Source organism: Eurytemora carolleeae, unplaced genomic scaffold, assembly GCF_000591075.1.
Source record: "Eurytemora carolleeae unplaced genomic scaffold, Eaff_2.0 scaffold811, whole genome shotgun sequence".
Lineage (NCBI taxonomy): Eukaryota > Metazoa > Arthropoda > Copepoda > Calanoida > Temoridae > Eurytemora > Eurytemora carolleeae.
This window is the reverse complement of record NW_019396782.1, coordinates 23,097-46,409: the sequence shown is the minus strand read 5'-3', so window position 1 is coordinate 46,409 and position 23,313 is coordinate 23,097. Positions and strand designations below refer to the sequence as shown.

Sequence of the window (23,313 nt, the reverse complement as noted above, 5' to 3'; positions counted from 1 at the left end):
AAAACTCCAGGCGAAGCTGGTTGTTTTTAGGCCATTATGGTTAATTTACTTTACATTTAAACTTACTTGGAATCCCAGCTTTTCCTTGAAACCGTATCTTTCATGTTTTAAAGTCAATTTAGAATTTCCTAACCAAGCAAAGAACATTTTCATGGTTCTTCCGAGTTCACCATTCAAAATATGAGGCAAATCGGTCAAAGAGTTAATCTGTTATGAACGATATGTATACAAACAAACAATCTGAGATTACTATTCACATATATATATATATATAAAAAAAACTAAACGTTAAATATCATTTTAGACAGTTCACAATGCCGGAACCTAAAATAGATGTAGAGTTTTGTCTAATATTAATAGACAAGCTATCCAAACCAAATCTTACAGATGCAGAAACAACATCATTGCTCAAAGAGCTTATTGACTGTGCAAGGTATGACTTATCGTATTACAATATTAATAGGTTAGAAAGGTTTTGAAATGAGAAAGGAGAAATCAAATGTATGAAAATGGAATAACATCAAAAAATTAAGATTGTATTCAATGTTAAGTTGGATTTTGACTTACAGTAATTCCTAAAAGTAGATTCTGTTAACAATTAAAGGGCTGTAAGCGTAATTTCAAGTGACCCTCCATTTAAAACATGCAATGCCCGATTTACAACGGTACTCTTGAAACGTTTATCTGATTAATAATGTGGAAGATATTGTCGTTTTTCAAGATTTAAAATAATTTGAAATTGAAAATTCCTTTACGTTTTCTAGTGCTTATGATTCTCCCTTTTTTCAAAAGTTCAGATTTGAGTTTTAGGAGTAAACAAGTTTTTTTTTGCAGTTTTTCGTTGATATTTTACCCCTTGGATCCGTATTTGCGGATCTGGATCCAGGAAGCCAAAATCTTGCGGATCCTGTGGTTTTCCTGAACTAGAAATTGAAGTAGAGAAACCCAGTTTTCAAAATTAAGTCCAATACATAATTTATCAGTGATCAGACAAAGTTTGTGAGGATATCACTTTAAATTACACTTACAGTCCCTTTATGGTATAGGGGGACCCATTGTATATGATAAGTTTTAATATATTGATAATTAAAATTTATAAATATTGATAAATAATTATTTCAATTGATAAGCCCTTAACATTTTTCTTCTGACTAATTAGGGGAAAACGGGAAAGAAGATTTAAGCCCCCGCTAAATTTATTGCTTTAATTGTTATGATATTAAACACTGTTTAAGGGAAGTTTTATACTTTTACGCCCAAATAATAAATAAAAACAATCTTGATTTTCTCAAACGAAAGTTGCTTGCTACCCTAAAAAGCACTGGGAAAAGATGAAAATTAACCATTTTTCTTGAGAAAAGAAACGAGATGCGTTTTAAATTCCATATTAATATTTATTTTGATACTGCTTAAGAAATGAGGAACTGAAAGAGATGTTAGTTCAAGGAGTGGAAAATATATCAGAAATAAGAGAGGAATTTAAAGCTAAGGTAACTCATTAACAACCTTATAGGACATGAGGACGAAACATGGATTTAAAAGGGACTATTGTTGAATTATCAAGTAACCGTATATTTTACAATTCACCCTTTAAACTTTAGACTATGTTAAAACGATAAATATATCCTCGATTCTCTTTCTGAAAATTGACGATTTTTCTCTAGAAATGACTTGCAGATATATGCAGCAGAGATAAAGAAATTAATTAAATAACATTTTTATTTTTTTATACATTCCTGATTATTACTCACTGAACGGTTTAAAAGGTGTGACTCGATAATATAATTAACTCATAAAATAAAGGGATAGTTGACAGTCCCTTTAATGATCGTTTTTGATCTAGTGCATAGGATCTTGAGGCGGATCCGGACCCCGGATCCGCCCTGAAAAATGGGAGTCCGATCCGGATCCAGGTCATGAACAGTTCTTTAAGATATACTGATTTTCTATAAAAGAAGAATTTTAAGTTATTTTTTCTTTTCCCCGCCTTATTTGTATGCTAAAACTCCATGAACCATTTAGACATAAGGACTTTTTTCTACAGTTGAGATTTTTGGGGTGTGAGAACAATATTTTTTTTTAGTTTTTGGTTCATATTTTGTCCCTTGGATAGCCATGGATCCGCATATTTTTGCGGATCTGGATCCAGGAAGCCAAAATGTTGTGGACCAAACGGATCTTTATTCTAAGTACTGCGTTTGTCTTAAATGCATGTATTACTACAGGCGCTTGAATTGAACGGGGAAGCTCCGACACCAGTCGTGGATTCTACCGATTATGTTGCTCTGCTCAAGAAACTGATTGATCCTAATATTGGAGACATGGAGATGAAACCAACTTTAAAACTTTTAATGGAAGGTAATTATGACAAATTGAATTTGTACAAGAATTAAAATTGTAAATACAACAATTGTACATGCTGCTTAAAAAATGTAAAGACTGAAATAATTTCCATTAATCCGGAGGGAAAAGTTGTTTATTAGTTTTAATCATAAACTTGTTTTTTTGTCTTTAGATCTGATTCTAGGTTGCTTACAAAATTTGCGAATATAAAAATTTGCTAAATATGTTCGATCATTGATAAAATATTGCTTAAATTAATTGGTCTCCGGTTTTAAAAATAAATGTTTCCATTCACATTTTTGTCCTGAGGTTATATTTTTCTTGGAAATATTTTCTGTCAGGCAAGTTTTTTTCAACAGCTATTTAAAGATGGTCGTCCGGTGATCAAACAATTTTTATTGGAAATAGAGAAAAATAGAGAAAATTTATAAATTTTTGGAAAAAACGGGATAAATCAGATCTTTCTCGTAATTAGTGAATGTTTCTAGGAAGCTTAAACGAGGATCAGCGGCATCAAGTTAATATTATTCTAAATTGCAAGGAAACCATTTTTATTGATGACATTGATGATTCAATCCATATAATCAACACACATATTTAGGAGTTATAAACACTTTACGTTTCTACAAGGGGTAAAGTGTCATAATTTCAAGTGATCCTTCAATTCCGATTCACAACGGTACCATTAAAAGCTTTGTCTGGTCAATGAAAACACTGTAAGAATAATCAAGCCAAGGAAACGAGGTTACCTGCCTTCCTCAATACTGACCAGATAAAGATTTCAAGGATATCGTTGTGAATTGGGCATGTCGCTCTGTTTAAATGAAGGATATCGTTGTGAATCGGGCATGTCGCTCTGTTTAAATGAAGGATATCGTTGTGAATCGGGCATGTCGCTCTGTTTAAATGAAGGATATCGTTGTGAATCGGGCATGTCGCTCTGTTTAAATGAAGGGTCTCGTTGTGAATCGGGCATGTCGCTCTATTTAAATGAAGGGTCTCGTTGTGAATCGGGCATGTCGCTCTATTTAAATGAAGGTCACTTGACATTGGAACGTCTGTTCTTCTAAGGACTAGAAAAAAAAATTATTTATGTAAAATACAAATATAAGTGGAAAGTAAATGAAACATTTCAATTTAAAAAATGTTAATTTAAAAGTTCCAATTCAAAATGAAAAAAAAATATTTGCACAAACATTGCATAAAAAAATATGGTTTAGCTTCTAACATTTGAAGTTTGTTTTTAATAAAGAAATTGGTCAGGATCCGAGACAACGAGATGATATGATGGACGATTTTAAGAAATCCTTCGTCAAGGTCAAAGCTAAGAAGAAGGTGACGGAGAAGGTGGTGAAGGAGGTGGAGGATCAGAATAAGGAGCATCTCAAAGGGGATTTCAGAATCCTGATAGACAGACTCTTAGATTCTAAGGTAGATACGGATTTTTTGTATCCACGGTTGATATATTTCACAAAAAAAACGAAGTAAAAATATTTTCGATAAAGAATAAAATTGTCTCCTTGTTCATTTTAATGTTTGGCCCATATCTGCATTTTTGGCCATTAATCAGGCTGGTATACATTAATCAGGTTGGTATACATTAATCAGGCTGGTATACATTAATCAGGCTGGTATAGATTAATCAGGCTGGTATACATTAATCAGGCTGGTATACATTAATCAGGCTGGTATACATTAATCAGGCTGGTATACATTAATCAGGCTGGTATACATTAATCAGGCTGTTATACATTTTTAAGAAAGATTTTTTGGCTCTGGGGAAAATATTTGACATTAAAGGCAAATTTTTCTCCTTTTTGATACTGATTAAAATCACCCAAACATACGTTGTATCTGGGGGAAAAAAAATTTCCAAAAAAGGGGGGGGGAGATTTTTCAGGAAATCAGGAAAATATACCCCTCGGCCCTGTACCGTTATTTACAGTTGTATTTTTAGTTGAAGATTGGGAAGCGAACTGAGATTTACCACCGGCTCATGGAACCTGATGTTGAAGCAGATTATAAAAACCTGGCAATTAAACTAGTTGATCCACAGGTGATAATAAAAAAGGCTTTTAAAGGGACTGTAAGCGTAATTACAAGTGACCCTGCATGCTAAGACGGGTAATACCCGATTCACGACGGTACCCTTTAAACCTCGATCTGTTAAATACTGTGTAAGATATCGTCGGTTTCTATGTTAAAACTAATTTTGATTCTGTTAATTCCTACGTTTCTCTACAGATAAAGAAATGCACGAGTCACAAATTCATTCTTGATCAGACCGTACCGTTGTGAATCCAGCTTTGTCATCTTTGGGTGGTGGGTCACTTCAAATTAAGCTTACATTCCCGTTATGGTCAGCTAATTTGTAAGAGTTATAAATCTCTAACTCAAAAAGGTACGTCCGGACAAATATTATTTGTATTTTTGACAAATATCATCTGGCGGCATCAATTTTCAAGGATTTTTTAAAGTTGAATTTAAAACTTTTTGAAATTATATATTTGATATTTATATCAACTGCTCTTCCTAATATTCTGCACCCTACCCAACCTCCAAATACCATTAAAACCTTTGAAAGTCTTTTTCTTTTAAGTTAAGAGAAATAATTTCAAAATTGTTCATGGGAGACATGAGATAATAAACGAGAGCCTTTAATAGAAACATGTGTTGTTTAGAACAAAGATCGGAGAATTGAGATAGTTGCCGCGTTTGATGTCGAGATGAAAGCACGCAAAGAACAGGAGGCGCTCCAGGCCGCGCGGAAGAGAGAGGAGCAGGAGCGCATCAGAAAAGCGGAGATAGAGAGAAAGCGTAAAGTGAAAGAACGAATGCAGGAAGCAAGAGAGTTGAACAGAATAAAAGAAGAAAGAATGAAGAAGAGGGATTTGATGTTAAAGATGAAAGCAGAACAACGTAGAATGGGCCAAGATAAGGTAGAGGGTTATCCACAAAATAAAAGACGTCAGAGACGACTGTACATAATTTATTCAATCTTCATTCTTATATTATCGGGTTCCTGCAGCTGTAAGCCTATTTGTTTCTGTGTCAAATCATTAGCCTGTCTTTTATAGCCAAATTCAGCCATCCTTTTAGTTAAAGTGTAACTGATCGTGTTTTAAGTCTCCACGTTTTGGTTAGTCCTGTTGAATGAAAAATTGACAATTTCTAAAATTTAATTTTTAATAAGGACATTTGATCCCGGTCGGTTCAGACAGCTTGATCCCCCCCACCNCCCCCCTCCTCCCCCACACTCTGTATTGTGTGCTCAATTCTTTTTTCTAAAATTTAAAACTTCATTTTTTTAATAGATGCTGATGACGAATCAGGAGAAAGAAGAAATTCGAAGAAGAGAACGGGAAAAGGTGAAAGCAGAAATGCTTAAGTTCCGAAAATCCCAGAAAGAGAATGCGAAGAAGAAAGACGAAGAAAGAAAGAAGGAGAAAGATGAACGGAAATCATATTTTATACTTCCCTGTATTCCGAAACAAAACTTTGGAACGGTTAAACTTAAAATCCCGAATTTCCTGATGAACAATTCACTAATTGGGACGGATAAAGAGTGTTTAGAAAGAGCCCTTGAGAAATTAGGCATAAAACTTCCTCCACCTGGGGATCAGAGAGATGTACCTCTTGTTGCTGCTCTGCCAACGGAACAAAAGGATGTTTCCTGCCCTGTTCCTCCACCGCCAGAGGAGGAAATGCACGAAGATTTTCAACTTTATTTTGAGAAATTCTCAAATCCCGATTTAACTGAAGTAGAGGAAATAAATATTTTCAAGGATCTAATCAAAGCTCAAAGATCAGGACTTGTCAGACAGTTAGTTATTAAAATGGCGCCTTTGGAAAATTTGGGGAAATCTAAAATATTTTCGACCCTTTGCAATAAGTTTGTTGGGGAGAGAGTTTTTGATAAGGTGCAGATTGAAACTTGTAGTTCAGAACCAGAGGCTAAAACTTCGAAATTGGAGGCCAAAACTTCAGAGGGTAAAGCAACCACAAGTACCAAATCGGAGTATGAAAATACCGCAAGTGAACCAGAGTCTAAAACCTCTACATCCGACAGTAAGATTAAGACTTGTTTGAAAGAACCGGAGACTGTATCCGCAGCATCTAATTCTGAATCTACCATGACAGAGGATGAACAAATAACAGAAACTGACAAAAATTCCTCAACATCTGGATCAATTTCTCAAACAGTATTGGTTCAAGATGAAGTTTCCTTAAAATCAAAACCAGTTCAGAAAAGTTCAAGTCCAGAACCTGTAACAGCAGAATATTCTATTTTGAAGTTTGATGCATCTAAAAGTACTAGGAAAGACTCTGAAACCCTTATTCCTCAGAACACCATTGTTGCAATCTCTAAGTCAGATTCTAACTCAAAAACTGATCCTTCACTAAACATTCAAGATGGTAATGTAACTAATAAACCAACATCTAGTCTCATGAACGAGAAACACAAAGAAGATAAGAAGTCTGAAAGCGACAAAGAAAATGTTTCCGATGAAACCGTACCGCTCAAAGAATCCTCAGGAAAGGCATTGAAAAACAAAAGAGGTATCCAGCCAAAGCCGAAAAAGAAGCCATGTAAAAAGCTGTTAAAACTTACCCCCGCCGAAATTCGAGAAAGATTCAAGTTGAAAAAAATAGACGTTTACGTCAAGATTAAGTCAAATAAGAATCTTTATAAAGCGTTTCTAGCCCAAAAAGCCAGTGCCTCGCCTATTGTAAGCAAGATGATTATAATTGAAAATAATAAAAGAGCCCCAATTTCTAAAAACTCAAATCCGATTGTAGACACAAAGAAATCCGCTAAAACAAATGTACCAACAAAAATTCGCAAAAGAAAGGGAGAAATATCAGCGGGTGAAGTGAATAAAAAGATAAAGTTAAATCCTCTTTTTGAATTGAACATTGAAAATTTAGGTGCCACAATTAACTCTTCTGCTGGCTGTGGTAAAATGCAAGAAGATCTGGAAATATCTGAAACTGTTGCTGAAATTAAAACTGGTTTGAAAGAAAGCACTTCTAGTCCAAGTGTTATTTGTAGATCAAGGTCAAGATCAAAATCAAAATCGGTATCAAGATCTACTTTGAGATCAAGATCAAAATCAATATCAAGGTCAAGGTCAAGGTCAAGATCAAGGTCAAGATCAATTACGAGGTCAAGATCAGTTTCAAGATCTGTATCACGATCAATTTCAAGTTCAAGATCAAAATCAGGTTCAGGATCAAGATCCAAGTCCAGATCCAAGTCCAGATCCAAGTCCAGATCCAAGTCCAGGTCCAAGTCCAGATACAAGTCCAGTTTCAGATCCAAGTCCAGATCCAAGTCCAGTTCCAAGTCCAGATCCAAGTCCAGATCCAAGTCCAGGTCCAAGTCCAGATACAAGTCCAGTTTCAGATCCAAGTCCAGATCCAAGTCCAGATCCAAGTCCAGATCCAAGTCCAGATCCAAGTCCAGATCCAAGTCCAGATCCAACCCCAGATCCAAGTCCAGATCCAAGTCCAGATCCAAGTCCAGATCCCGGTCAAGATCCCGGTCAAGGTCGAGGTCAAGATCCCGGTCAAGATCCAGGTCATGATCCAGGTCAAGATCAAAATCAAGACCATGAGTTCCACGGAAGAAGATCAATACTATGAGTTCCACGGAATAAGATCAATGCTACGAGTTCCACGAAAAAGAGTCAAAAATCCAACTCGATTAAGAACGATTATGAACAGATATATGTATTTGTAATCCTAGTATGTATGACCATTGTCCAAGACTAAAAAATAATCGATTTATATTTTCAGATTGTAGGTTAAAAAGGCCGGCAAATCTTGATAAAAGGTGATTATTAAGCATTTTATTTATACAAGCTTAATTACTAGAACACACATGATAACACATTTTACATTATTTTTTATCCTTTTGTTTCCCCAGTAATAGGAAGTTTTAAATTATCTTCTTCCAGTTGATTCTAAAACTATGACTGGTTAAAAGCAACACGTACTTTCCCCGATGTATTTTTACACTTTGATCCGGATCCGTGGATCTCTATATTTTTTTCCGATTCGGATCCGATTTTAACTCACTGTTTCTCGATTTGATTTTTTTTTTGTTTCGGATGTACGAGGGGGAGGGGGATTAAAGGAATCCATTTAGGAGAGGTTTTAAAGTAAATTTTTACCGTCATTTTTAACATTTTATTTAAAAGAATATTTTAAGGATGAATTCCGACGAGAAGTCTTCAATGAAGGAGTTGGAGGGATGGATTGAACAGCTGATGGAGTGTAAACAACTCTCAGAGAACCAGGTATTAAGAGACTGTTCACGGTTTTTTTTTTCAAACTAAGAAAGATTTGTTAAAAAGTTTAAATGACTGGAAGCTAATTTAAAAATGTTTCCAAGATTCGATTATTTTGAGAATGTTTAATCATGTCAAGTTCGACGGATCCTGAGAATTATTCTGAAAATATTTTTGAAGATTTGGGGGAAAAAATAAAAAATTGGACATCGAGAGGTTTTTTTCATCCTATTTCTTACTTTTTATCCAAAATTTTTATTTTTTTTTCTCCTAAAACATACTTATCTTCTGCGGAATTTTTTTTCCAAAGGGGAGGGGGGATTTTTAAAGAAAATATACACCCTTCATTTCTATTCTAGGTTAAGGTTCTCTGTGAGAAGGCAAAGGAGATTCTATCCAAGGAAAGCAACGTTCAGGTAAAAAAAAACATTATTATTGTTATTTTTATTATTATCATTATGATTATTATTATTTTTATTATTATTATTATTATTGTTATTATTATTGTTATTATTATTATTATTTTTATGATTTAATTATTATGATAATTATTTTGTGTAATTACGCTTGACTAACAGTTAAGTATTTATAAAGTTATTAACCAGATCATTCTCAGCTTTTTATTTCTATCAATACAAACAGTTTCGGATTGCTCCTCTTAAGTCAATAAACATGGTTCCATATATATATATATACTAATATACAAATTTAAACAAACCTAACTCTCCTCTACCTAACCTCCTTGATCCTACTTCTAATTAAATTATCTACCCCTCTATTTGCAAAGGCGGTGAAGTGCCCTGTAACCGTGTGCGGAGATGTGCACGGGCAGTTCCACGACCTGATGGAGTTGTTCAAGATTGGCGGAAAGTCCCCGGACACCAACTACCTCTTCATGGGGGATTACGTGGACCGTGGATACTACAGTGTAGAGACTGTGTCTCTTCTAGTATCTCTTAAGGTGATTAAGTTGATAAATGAGTCATCTGTGCAGGCTTAAACCACTGGCAAGGCTGTATGTTTTCTTTAAAAATCATTTCCCCCCCCTTTCTTTGAAAATAATTTTATCATCAGATGTAAAAACTGTTTCAGATTTTATTTGCTTACATGGGAGAAAAAAAGAAAGATTAATTTTTTTGCTTGAAAGTATTAAAATAAATGCATAAACTTGCTGTTTTCTAATTTTTCATTTTTCCACATAGCATTATAAATCATTCACTCTCGCCCCTACTGTTAGATATTTATGTTGAATACCCGCTCGTAAAGTTTAAACCTTTATTGAGATCAATTCCAATAGCTCACTGAAACCCTATTTCATCTTGAAACATTGTACGTATTTTATGCCCTAAAACTACGCATTCGTGATAATGTTTTAAAGATTTAGTACTTTTTATGATAATAACAATAATGGAATCTAAAAATGAATTTGCGAAAAAATATTTTCTAACTGTTATGATTTAGGTTCGCTACAGCAGCAGAATCACCATTCTTCGTGGCAATCATGAGTCCAGACAGATCACTCAGGTCAATATACTCAGGGGATCCCTCCCCCTCTCTCTCGCTTACAAACATAACCTTCCACAAATAGTTTTCTTTCCCGCGGGATTGATGATTTTGTGCGCTGAAATATTACAGAAAACTAAAAGAACATTTTTAAATTCTTCTTCCAACCTCATAAACCAAAAACTCTATTTTGCGCAGAATATTTTACAAAAATGTTGGTCCTGTCAAGGACATGTAAAAAAAAAATTTCTTCTGAAACGTTTTTTTCTTACTTTTGTGATATTGACAAATGTAACATTGTAAATGTTCAGGTATATGGATTCTACGACGAATGCTTGAGAAAGTACGGGAATGCAAACGTGTGGAAGTATTTCACAGATTTGTTTGATTATCTCCCTCTGACCGCCCTTGTAGACAGCCAGGTTGAACTTTCATTTTTTCTAGTGATTCAGAGGTCAGATTTTATGAATTGCGAGGAGTTGAACTAGATACGTATAGTTAATAATACTATGTAAGTGTGGCAAAGTTTACACTAGAAAAGTAATTCTTCAGAACCTCTAGTTCATCTATTTCTCCCAATTCATTAAATCCGATCTTAGAAAACTATTTTGCAGGGGTGTATACAGATTTTCCTAAAATTCCCCCCTCCCCTTGTAGAATTTTTTTCCCCAGTAGTTTTTTGTTTTTGTTTGCTGAATTGGGGAAAATAAATGATTTTTTAGGGTAAATAGATGATTTCTTGGGTTAAAAGTATTAAAAAGAATGAAAAAACTTGCCCATTTTTCAGTTTACCCCCCTCCAATTCATCCAAATTCATACCCCCCCGGGGGGGGTGTGTAAATTCTGAAAAATATACACCCCTGCCTTACTGTCAATTGATGCATTTGTTTATTTGCGTATTTTTCAACTCGCTTTTTAAGAATTTGCATTACCATTGTGCCCGTTTTGGGAATTTTAGCACTTTCCATAGAAACAATACCTAGATCCACAGGAATTGTTCAGCTATTAACATGATGGGGCAACATCAATTCTCCATTGCGCACCTCTTTAATACACATGAGTCTCTTATATTCTTGATTTCTGGTACAGCGATACAGAGCTAGGACCCGTGAACTGAAAAACAATACATCAGTCACGGGTTGCATAAAATAATAAATTATTATTAGAATGATTTAAATGAATAAAATTAGCCAAGTTTACATTAAAATTTGCTCCAGGTGTGCTAAGTGTGAATAAGTTGTAACAACAATTAGGTATTAAGATAACACTTACAATGTGCTAAATGTGAATAAATTGCGACAAATTTATATGAATTAAGGTAACACTTACAAAGTTGATTAGGCCGGAGAATTTAATAGCTCTAGATTATTCTTCAACACAAAATTGTTTCTCTAATACTGGAATATGTAATCTTTATATCTATCTTTCCTTTCCCACTTTCTAATCAACAACTAAATACATTTGTAATCATTATATCTATCTTTCCTTTCTCCTTTCTAATCAACAACTAAATACATTTGTAATCTTTATATCTATCTTTCCTTTCCCACTTTCTAATCAACAACCAAATACATTTGTAATCTTCTTTATATCTATTAGATCTTACAACCATATTCCGCTGTATTCTATTCTAGGATCATGTTAATGATATATTATTTTGTCAATTGTTTAAATGATTTAATAATGTCATTATTTCAGGATTGATTTATTGATTGATTTATTGATTGATTCATTTATTTATTCATTTACTCATTTTTTGATTTATTCATTGAGTCATAAAATAGTTGATAAGAGTTGATTGATTGATTGATTGATCAAATTATTGTAAGATTGAATAATTGATTAATTGATTAACTTATACAATGATTGATTAATTGATTAGATCTTCTGTCTGCACGGAGGATTAAGTCCCAGTATTGATACTTTGGATCATATCAGAGCCTTAGATAGGTTAGTCACAGTAAACCTCGATCCTCGTCCTATACTTCTTAATAATCCTCTCCCGCCCCCCCCCTTCCCCGTCCCCTTCGTACCCTCCTTCCCCCGCTTTGTCCCCTGGGTCCCCTCCCGTTGACCCTCCATGTAAAGATGGCAATGTCCGACTCACAACGGTACCCCTGAAACCTTTATATGAAAAATAAAATCAAATTGTCGTGTTTCTTGATTTTAAATAATTTCTTTAAGTTCTCCTGCAGTAGAAATGCGCAAGTCACTTCAGTAGAGTAACCACAATTGAAAAAGAGCATCGTTCAATACTCAAACAGACTTTTTCTGGGTACCGTTAGGAAACGGAAATTGCAATCTTTGCATGGAAAGTCACTGAAAATTACACTAAGTCCTTCCTTTCCCCCTTTCTAATCAACAACCAAACAGATTTGTAATCTTAATATCTATCTTTCCTTTTCCCCTTTCTAATCAACAACCAAATACATTTGTAATCTTTCTATCTATCTTTCCTTTCCCCCTTTCTAATCAACAACTAAATACATTTGTGATCTTTATATCTATCTTTCCTTTCCCCTTTCTAATCAACAACTAAATATTTGTAATCTTTATATCTATCTTTCCTTTCTCCCTTTCTAATCAACAACTAAATACATTTGTAATCTTTATATCTATCTTTCCTTTCCCTCTGTCCAACCAAAAACTAAATACATTTGTAATCTTAATATCTATCTTTCCTTTCTCCTTTCTAATAAACAACTAAATGCATTTGTAATCTTTATATCTATCTTTCCTTTCTCCCTTTCTAATCAACAACTAAATACATTTGTAATCTTTATATCTATCTTTCCTTTCCCTCTGTCTAACCAAAAACTAAATAACTTTGTAATCTTAATATCTATGTTTCCTTTCTCCTTTCTAATAAACAACTAAATTCATTTGTAATCTTTATATCTATCTTTCCTTTCCCCCTTTCTAATCAACAACTAAATACATTTGTAATTTTTATATCTATCTTTCCTTTCCCTCTGTCTAATCAACAACTTAATACATTTGTATTCTTTATATCTATCTTTCCTTTCCCCCTTTCTAATCAACAACTAACTACATTTGTAATTTTTATATCTATTTTTCCTTTCCAACTTTCTAATCAACAACTAAATACATTTGTAATCTTTATATCTATCTTTCCTTTCCCTCTGTCTAATCAACAAATAAATACATTTGTAATCTTTATATCTATCTTTCCTTTTCCCCCTTCTAATCAACAACTAAGTTCATTTGTAATCTTTTTATCTATCTTTCCTTTCCCCTTTCTAATCAACAAGTAAATACATTTGTAATCTTTATATCTATCTTTCCTTTCCCTCTTTCTAATCAACAACTAAATACATTTGTAATCTTTATATCTATCTTTCCTTTCCCCTTTCTAATCAACAACTAAATACATTTGTAATTTTTATATCTATCTTTCCTTTCCCTCTGTCTAATCAACAACTAAGTACATTCTTTATATCTATCTTTCTAACTGATAACCTTTTTCTATCTAATCTATCTTTGCATTCAACTATATTTATTCAACTGAATAACTTTGTATCTACCTATCATCCTGGACCTATATATGTACATTACTATATCTAATTATCAAAACATCTAACTTTTAAATTTCTTTTTATAAATCTAACTTTCTATCTATTTAGCTATTTTTCTACCTTGTATCTTTTTATCTATAAACCTTAACTGTCGCTCTATCCTCTTAACTATCTATCTTATCATTTTATCTAACTATCTGTCTAACTATCTAACTATTTATTTATCTATCTATCTTTCTATCCATCTAGACTGCAAGAAGTACCCCACGAGGGTCCAATGTGTGATCTACTATGGTCCGACCCAGATGACAGGTATATATATCAAATCAAAAATACAATTTATTTTTCCATATTTCTCATTTTCTCAATTTCAATTCTGTCAGATGTCTGCTGAAATCTGAGCACGTAAAGTTACGTTGAGGATGGACGGCCGTTGGAATATGAACATTTTTTTGTTGAGAAACCACCGCTCCATCAATTCTTTTCATCCTTAGTATAAAAGTATGGCAAGAGTGATCCCTTACTTATTAACTTAATATGCTCCAATGGTTCAGAGAAATGTGTATGTGTGTGGAGCGGGAAGGGGGGGATATTATATTATAAATCATAAAAAACTCTGCCATCAGGAATAATAAAAGCACGTTTTTCAGAGGAGGTTGGGGAATTTCCCCTCGTGGAGCTGGATATACGTTTGGACAGGATATCTCCGAAACCTTCAACCATTCAAACGGTCTTACACTTGTATCCAGGTAAAATAACGGTCTTACACTTGTATCCAGGTAAGATAACAGTCTTAAATTGATATCCAGTCAAAATAACGGTCTGACACTTGTAACCAGCTAAAATAACGGTCTGACACTTGTATCCAAGTAAAATAACGGTCTAACACTTGTATCCAAGTAAAATAACGGTCTAACACTTGTATCCAGGTAAAATAGCGTTTTTACAATTGTGCCCAGGTAAAATAGCGGTCTTACACTTGTATCCAGGTAAAATAACAGGATATAACTGGTCACATGATTACAATAATATTATGTTTAGAGCCCATCAGCTTGTTATAGAAGGATATAATAGGTCACATGATCACAATAATATTATGTTTAGAGCCCATCAGCTTGTTATGGAAGGGTATAACTGGTCACATGAGAGAAATGTTGTCACTATTTTCTCGGCTCCAAACTACTGCTATAGATGCGGAAATCAGGTTGGATCATTTTTTCATTCATTATATTCATTGATTCATTGATTCATTGATTCATTGGTTCAGTGGTTCACTGGTTTATTGGTTTATTGACCCATTGGTTCATTTATTTGTTAGTTAAATCTGTGTTAGTTTATTGATCAATTAGTTACCTCATTAATTCATATGTTCATTGATTCTTCAACACTTTTCATTCTTTTATTTAATTATTTGTTTAATTAATTATTTAATTATGTGCCAGTTCATTGATTTATCAATTTAATAATTAACTAGTTAGAGTATTGCCAAATTATTGATATAATTATTGAGTATTTTCCAAATCGCTGATTCAATATAGATTCGAAATTTAACAATTTATCAATTTTACATTGAGACCCATATAACTAAGGAATAGTAAGACATTAAAGTCCTTTTCTGTATTGATGAAATTTTTATGCAAATAGTTTCACGAGTAGCTTTTAAAAACAATGGGTCTATGTACACTTGGGTATTGCTGTGTCTTATGTTAATTGAACTTTTACAACTCATAATCGGAGTGTTAAAGTCGTCTTCCTATTTTACTTTATTATAAATACCTCTGTATGTTTTGGATAATATATGGTGTTTAATGATTATCGTTTAGGCTGCTATAATGGAGCTGGATGATACACTCAAGTACTCCTTCCTTCAGTTTGATCCTGCTCCCAGGCGTGGAGAACCTCATGTTACCAGACAAACACCAGACTATTTCCTCTAAACACCAGACTACTTCCTCTAAACACCAAACTACTTCTTCTAAACACCAGACTACTTCTTCTAGAAACCAAACTACTTCCTCTAAACACCAGACTACTTCCTCTAAACACCAGACACTTTCCTTTAGATACCAAACTACTTCCTCTAAACACCAGACTACTTCCTCTAGATACCAGACCACTTCTTCTAAACTCCAAACTACTTCCTCTAAACACCAGACTAGTTCCTTTAAATCTTAAGATATCAGACTACTTTCTTTAAGCATCAGACTACTAAACCTTTAAACAACAGTCAAACACAATACTAATTCCTTTTAACAATAGAAAAGCATCAACATATTTCCTAAAAACACCAGTTAAACACTAGACAAATTCCACTAAAAAGACTTAAGATACGTTAAACATCAGAAAAAAAACTGCAAAAAATTTCTCCTCATCCATCCTTTTTTATCCAAAGCCTATTCTTTTCATTCAATATCCAAACTTTATAAAAAATTTTGACCATCCAAACCCTTTGATAAAATGTATTCGTAAAATCAATCCTTTGACTTCTGTACTCATACTCATTTTATAATTTGATGTAAAATTAATATGTCTGAATAACTTCAACAAATGTGTGGATGTTTTTTAACAAAAATTAAGAAAAAAACTATTTGATTTAATGTTAATTTAAGTTCTTGATATTAGAGTAAAGGGGTGGTATAACCAGTATGTTTAAATAATTAAGACATTTTGAACTCTCTGAATGAACGTAATGACGTGAAATCTCCAAGATATTGCCATCCTACTTGTTTCAAGCAAACGTATATTCTAGTTGTAAACAACACGTGTAATTGTTAAGTGTAATATATTTAGATGTAATTCCATGTGACCATTATCTTATAAGTGATCCTCACTAATTTAATGATATTCCAGTTTTTTCTTCAAATTAAAATCGAGTTTCACGCATTTGAGTAAACTCGAGTTATATTCTTCAACACAAAATTGTTTCTCTAATACTGGAAAAAAACCCCCCCCCCCCCCTTATCCCCGGTTTATAATAAAACACTATTAAGGTGGCTGCCCACTAACAATAATTCTGGAGGATTTTAATTCACATTTTGGAGGCAATAAAAAAATATTAATTTTACTAATAACAAAATTTAAGATATTATGATTTTTAAAATATTAAACTTAGTTTTGAGGATGTCTCCGCCGTGAATGACGAATTAAATATTCCAGATAAAATGTCAGGCGGAGTTTACGGCGGAGATGAGGTCGGAGCTCTGGTTTTTGATCCAGGACACTTCTCTCTCAGGTCAGAAATATTTAAAAACATTTTCTGGAAATCAGTTTTTTTCTTTTTTTTTTGGGGGGGGGGAATAATAGAATTACAGAATTAAAATCATGTTTATAAAATTGTAGTTTGCGGTACTGAACATATTCCCAATTCAATTATTAGACCACAATTTAAAAAAATACATTAAAAATAAAAACGAACATACATTTTTTATGTTCGGGTAAGCTGCATTTATTCAGGATAGTCTAGGCTGTATTTACATGATCTTCGAATAGTTCAGCATAGTAATGATATGATCTAAACTTTGTGGATGAATGAAGTGAACAAATTATTTTTATCTATATAAAATAACAAAAAAATTATCAGACTAATATATAGAAAAGATGAACCAAGGGGTAAACTTATAATTGGACACAGTAGAATCAAAGCATTAATTTTATTCCTGTGGTTAATATCGAAATCAATTAATCGAATTGAAACACTAAATAAATTTGCTCTTATTTTTAACTTTGATAAAGATACTCATAATTTTTGTTAAGGGTTGGATATGCCGGAGAAGATTGTCCCAAGTCTGAGATCCCTGCCTGGGTTGGAACCAGCCCCGACCTGGAGACCATTGACGAGAACACCATGGATACTGGGGCAGAGATGAAGAATAAGAAAAAGTATCACATCGACACTGTCGCACTGAACTATCCCAAGAAAGACATGGATGTTGAAACTTACATGAAGGACGGTATGATTGAGAACTGGGATATGTTCGAGAAGGTTCTGGATTACTCTTACAAGAAGATTATCCAGTCGGAGTCGGAGTATCATCCCGTACTCTTCTCAGAATCTGCCTGGAATAAGAAGGATCGTAGGGAGAAAATCTGCGAAATCATGTTTGAAAAGTACAATGTTCCCGCGTTTTTCCTTGTAAAAAACGCAGTTCTCGCGGCATTTGCGAACGGTAGATCTACCGGTCTCGTGGTAGATTCCGGCGCAACGCACACATCTGCTATACCTGTACATGACGGTTATGTACTGCAGCACGCCATTGTAAAATCTCCCCTGGGCGCTGACTTCCTTACAAACCAGTGCCAGCAGTTCCTTCAGGAACAAAAGGTTATTATTAATCATAAATCGAGTAATAAAGATTGGATTGGATATAATGAATAGGATAAAATTAGTTGAAGAAGGTTGTGATATGTGCGACTAGTTGGACTACTTAAAGGGACTGTAAGCATAATTTTAAGTGACCATCTATTTATAGAGAGGTATGCCCGATTCACAACAGTACCCTTTAAACCTTTGTTCGGAATACGATGATGTAAATAATCTCATTTGTATTCCAGCTGAAGATTGAGTGCCGGGAGACTTGAGGTTACAGTGTACACTGTAAGCTCCATGCTAGTGTACACTAGCGCGGTTTCTTGACACTTAATTTCCTGCTATATAAATAAGAATATCTACGAAATCCTTGATCAAACAAAGGTTTAAAAGGTATCGTTGTAAATCGGGCATGCCACTCCATAAATGGAAAGTCACTTCAATTTATGCTTACAGTCTCTTTAGCTACAACAATCTTAGTAGTTATTACCTAGTTTATCTTATCGTTGCTCAATGCTTACACTGCTGAAAATGGACCATCAGGTTTCAAGTCATAACACCCTAAACTTTTTATTTGGAATAAATTTATATGCAGTCTCCAGAGTTATAATCTCATTTCTCAGAAAATGCCACCTAGGGAATTTTTGAGCAAATTCATTTTTAAGATATTGTAGAAATAAAGTGCATTTTTAGGTCTAAACTTAAACGTAACTGAAGTTCAAGGATCTAACTTAATCTTTTTTTTTCGCGGTATTTTTAGTACCGTTAAAGACAGGATTCCCATATGTTGTGAATTTTCCTTAACAGTCATAAGACATGTTCTAGCAAAAAATTAAAACCTCAAGTGAACTGTTTAATTGCCTAATTAATACATCAAAGATTCCTTTTGAAGTAAAATCAGTAAAAATTACATTAACAAGACTTTTTTCGGGTGGTATTTTGACAGTCAGGAAGATAACTTAGGGGTTTGATTTTTTGCCACAATATGTTTCATGACTGTTAAAATAAAAATTAAAAATTTTGGAGACCATGCCAAAATTTTTCCAAAAAACCCAGAATAAGCAGATTAAAGCCTTAAAACGAAATTTTCGTTTAATTTTAGACCTGTGAATGCACTTGATTACTACAATTTCTAAAAATTGATTTCCTCAAAATTAAGATTATAACATATTCTGATGAAAAAGTTTAGGTATTTTGAGTTGAAACCTGATGGTCCATTTTCAGCAGTGCGTGCATTAATTTTCTCCGTTTAAGTAAATTAATAAATCGAAAACTAATTTATCTTTAACTATCAATTAGGTTGAGATAATCCCACCGTATCAGATAGCTGGTAAGAAAGAAGTAAATGCCGGAGAAAAACCTAAATGGGACAAGAGAGCAAATCTACCTGAGGTAATTCTTTATTCTTTAAACATGTCATTACTTGCATCAAACTGGTATAGTAGTCTTTTGTCCCTCAAACTCTTTTATGTAGATTTCAAAGTTTAAAATATCAATTATTTACACCATAAGGTTTCAAAGATATAAGGACGAGGAAATTGGAATATGATAATCTGTTCTTTTGTCTTTTTCTTTATGAAATGATTCATCAATTGCTGAATAAAGATTGTTACAACTACTTTACAGAGAAGTTTGAGATGAAAATGCGCAAATTTGTTCACGAAAACTTTGCAGATTGGGTCGTTATTTTACTTATTTGTCCCAAGGGATGTAAAGTAACTTAACGCCCGTCTGATTGGGAAATCATAATTCGAAGAAGGTGGTTAAATAGAAATTTTAAGAAACTTGCACTTTTTAGTTAACAAACAATTCGGCATTGAACATTTAAAGTGTTTTCTGTAAACTGATTTTTTTGCATTTAAGGTGACGAAATCTTGGTTGGATTATCAATGTAGAGAAGTGGTACGAGACTTCCAGCATTCTGTTCTACAGGTAGTTATTTCTCGACTATAGCACCATTAAAAAATAATAACGCTCTTTTTGCGTTTTTTCTGCGTATGTCAGGAGTTGTTAACTATTTCAGGCCTTAGTACTGGGATTAGACAAATTTTTCAATATCTCAGTCAATTCTTAATGTACAAAAACTGCATACCACATTTTGGAAATCTCAAAACAAGTCGCATTTGATTGTACCCAACTTTTGGGAGGCAATGTTGGGTTTACAAGATTTTTAGCGACAGTATCTCATTTCTGTTCACTTCAGGGAACACGATCTTCCAAAGGTTTTCTCTTATTTGGACTCTGAACTTTACTTCAAAGTTTTTTCAAAAGAACAAATTATTTTTAAAGAAAATTGTTTAGAGTGAAACTTTAAGCACACCCTGCAGAGATTGAAAAAATTTCCAAAAAAATCTAAGGGTCCACTGAGATATAACAGCTGTGAAGCACACAAAATTACATGTACGCTGGCCCAGATTAGTGTAGATTTATAGATAGAGGCATATCCATAAGCGGGCCGTTTTCCAGTTTCCACATTTGTGTGTTCTTTTTAGCGACAGAAAATTATTTATTTTTATTTCTAGGCTCATGACCAGAACTACAACGAGGATGCTGTGAGCCTTATCCCTCATTTACCCTACGAGTTCCCTAACGGGTACAATGACGAGTACGGGGCAGAGAGATTCAAAATACCTGAAGCTCTATTCGATCCAAGCGGTAAGATTTGAGGTCGTGTTCATGCAGGAAACCCGGTTTATTTGATTGGAAATGGAAACTTATGAATTTAAGAAACGTAGTTGAGAGTTAAGCTATCAAACATAATATTTACAAGGTTATTGGTTAAACAAATGGGATTTTACATCTAATATTGGTAAACTTTTGTAAGAGATAGCACTTAACTTAATTTTACTGTTTTGTGTTTAATCCGTTTAAACCTTAAGGGTCATTCCATGTCAAGTCAGCCTCCTGATGGACGGCATGTCACAGATTTTGATGAAATTTTGCCTAACATTTGGGATATGAAAAAAATCCAGGAACAAATACACTACACATAAAAAAACTACACATAAAAAAACTATACATAAAAAAACTACACATAAAAAAACTATACATAAAAAAACTATACATAAAAAAACTACACATAAAAAAACTTTTCTAACTACTTCCTTTTGGGAGCATAAAAATATATAAGAAAAATCGACTGAATCGGAATTGTTTCACATCTTCAAACGGAGGCTGAAAATAAAGAAATGCAATTATGACCTGTAAATAACATTGTGATTACCTAATCAAAACTGAAAAAATGTTGGAGCTATCTTCAAAAACAAAAATGTTAGTCATTTGAAATAAGGAGGCCTTTCTCGAAAACTCGAATTATCGGAAACTTTACGGAGCCATATCTCCGGCCTCGGAGGTGTCAGAACGCTCATCTTTGGGTTCTGGGATTTTTTTTTCATATCCGAAGTTGTCTGCAACATTTCAGCAAAATCAGTGACAGTGACCCTTAAACGGATTAATACTTTTTAAGGGCTTAACAATAGAAAACTTTCACATTATTTATTGAAGTTAATTTCAGGCCTACGTGTGCCCGGTGGTGGATCTATGCTAGGAGCTGCTCATGTTGTTACAACTAGTGTTGGTATGTGTGATGTAGACCTTAGACCTAGTCTATACGGTAATGTCGTCGTTACAGGAGGAAACACACTCCTTCAGGTTAGTTTCTTATTTTTACGTCAGGAGTTTACATTTTCTTTGATAATTAATCCCCCCCCTCCTCCCCTTCTGTTTTGAACCTTGCAAAAAAGCGTTCGTTTTTTTAATCGATAATTTCACTAAAAATTACTTTAAATCACAGTTAATAACTTAAAAACGAAAATTTGTAAAGGATTTGAGCCTTTTCAACATGCTAAAATTTCTAATTTCTTTATCTTTGCAACCTGATTGTGTAAACTTATTCAAACTTGGATTATTTGATTCAACAGAATTAAAATATTAAACGTCTACGACAGTGAGACAAGAGTATGAATTTTCCTGAAAAATCATTTTAGGGATATAATGACAGATTGAATATCTTTTGGGATATAATGACAGATTTAATCTCTTTAGGATATAATGACAGATTTAATCTCTTTAGGGATATAAAAACAGATTTAATCTCTTTAGGGATATAATGACAGATTGAATCGTGATTTATCAATGAAAACACCAAGTACAATGCGATTTAAATTAATCGCCGCCAATGGTCCTCAAGAACGCAGGTTAGACTATTCATTTTGGTTAGTTGGTTGGTTGGCTGGTTGGCTGGTTGGCTGGTTGGTTGGTTGGCTGAATGGTTGGTTGGCTGAATGGTTGGCTGGTTGGCCGAATGGTTGGCTGGTTGTGCTGAATGGTTGGCTGGTTGGCTGAATGGTTGGTTGGTTGGCTGAATGGTTGGTTGGTTGGCTGAATGGTTTGTTGGTTGGCTGGTTACTTAGATTGACGGATTGATGACCGATTGAATGAATGATTGTTAATTGTTTGATTGGCTGAATGTTTGACTAGCTTTTTGTTTAATTGGCTGATTGACTATTGATTCTTAGATTGACCGATTGACTGATTGAGTAAATTCTTTGGTTATCTGAATATATGATTGATCGATAATCTAAATATTCAAATGATTCCAGATATGGCTCCTGGATTGGTGGCTCCATCCTTGCCTCCCTCGGCAGCTTCCAGCAGATGTGGATCTCCAAGCAGGAATACGAGGAGGTCGGGAAACAGCAGGTTGACAGGAAATGCCCCTAATCTGAACCTGAAAAAAAACGGAAAAATGGACTCCAAATCTTCCGTGAATTAAAGTGAATCTAGATGAAAAATATTCACTAGGACGAACGGTGGAAGCAAATCTTCATTAAAATATTTGTTTTGACAAAATGAATTCTCAGTACCTTATGTTCAAACTTCTGTTAGGAATAGAATGCGATATCTATTCTTTTGTGCTTGTAATTGTGTAATTTGTAATTTGTGTTCTGTATAATTGTACTGTATTGCAATAATGAACCCTTGAAGCACTGTTCTAAGACTCGTTGGCATTTCTATATTTTTCAATTAAAATAAATCCTTACGACGTCTTGATGCTATTTTTATATCATACCGGAGGGTATATTTTTGTAAAAATCGTTTCCATTTAAAACTCCCCCCCCCCCCTTTTCTAAAATATCTTCTTGTATAAAGTGAATCCCAGATATATGAATACAAAGACCGTCATAAGTTTTTGGATAATTCTAAACAAACTTCGTTTAATTTTTAATTCAAGGTTAATTAATAGCTCTTAAATATGAAAGCAATTGACATATTAATATTAAACTCATTATTTCGCGGCATTTGATCTTATGTAATACGACATTGTAAAAAA

General features: G+C 33.7%; 3 protein-coding genes across 5 annotated transcripts; all 3 read left to right on the top strand.

The window, feature by feature from the left end:
* Positions 1-304: 304 nt before the first annotated feature.
* On the top strand, positions 305-7,948 carry LOC111708652 (serine/arginine repetitive matrix protein 2). 2 transcript variants are annotated; one of them, XM_023482091.1, is made up of 9 exons: positions 305-433; positions 1,415-1,490; positions 2,226-2,358; positions 2,832-2,884; positions 3,607-3,774; positions 4,301-4,399; positions 5,025-5,282; positions 5,658-7,630; positions 7,733-7,948. In XM_023482091.1, exons 1-9 carry the CDS (start codon positions 315-317, stop codon positions 7,929-7,931), a joined length of 3,078 nt encoding a protein of 1,025 aa, XP_023337859.1. In that variant the 5' UTR covers positions 305-314; the 3' UTR covers positions 7,932-7,948. The 2 variants fall into 2 exon arrangements, with proteins under 2 accessions (XP_023337859.1, XP_023337858.1); XM_023482090.1 differs by having other exon boundaries at positions 5,658-7,948.
* LOC111708654 (serine/threonine-protein phosphatase 2A catalytic subunit beta isoform) lies at positions 2,970-16,100 on the top strand. 2 transcript variants are annotated; one of them, XM_023482095.1, is made up of 12 exons: positions 2,970-2,975; positions 8,143-8,179; positions 8,558-8,645; positions 8,996-9,052; positions 9,424-9,597; positions 10,098-10,160; positions 10,451-10,561; positions 12,022-12,089; positions 13,925-13,987; positions 14,326-14,424; positions 14,780-14,879; positions 15,499-15,938. In XM_023482095.1, exons 3-12 carry the CDS (start codon positions 8,559-8,561, stop codon positions 15,610-15,612), a joined length of 936 nt encoding a protein of 311 aa, XP_023337863.1. In that variant the 5' UTR covers positions 2,970-2,975; positions 8,143-8,179; position 8,558; the 3' UTR covers positions 15,613-15,938. The 2 variants fall into 2 exon arrangements, with proteins under 2 accessions (XP_023337863.1, XP_023337862.1); XM_023482094.1 differs by lacking the exon at positions 2,970-2,975 and having other exon boundaries at positions 7,930-8,179; positions 15,499-16,100.
* Positions 16,101-16,769: 669 nt separating this feature from the next.
* On the top strand, positions 16,770-23,029 carry LOC111708653 (actin-like protein 6B). Its single transcript, XM_023482092.1, has 8 exons — positions 16,770-16,907; positions 17,429-17,996; positions 19,281-19,373; positions 19,845-19,913; positions 20,504-20,636; positions 21,496-21,632; positions 22,083-22,177; positions 22,583-23,029. The coding sequence occupies exons 1-8, from the start codon at positions 16,837-16,839 to the stop codon at positions 22,701-22,703; spliced, it is 1,287 nt and encodes a 428-aa protein (XP_023337860.1). The 5' UTR covers positions 16,770-16,836; the 3' UTR covers positions 22,704-23,029.
* Positions 23,030-23,313: the final 284 nt, after the last annotated feature.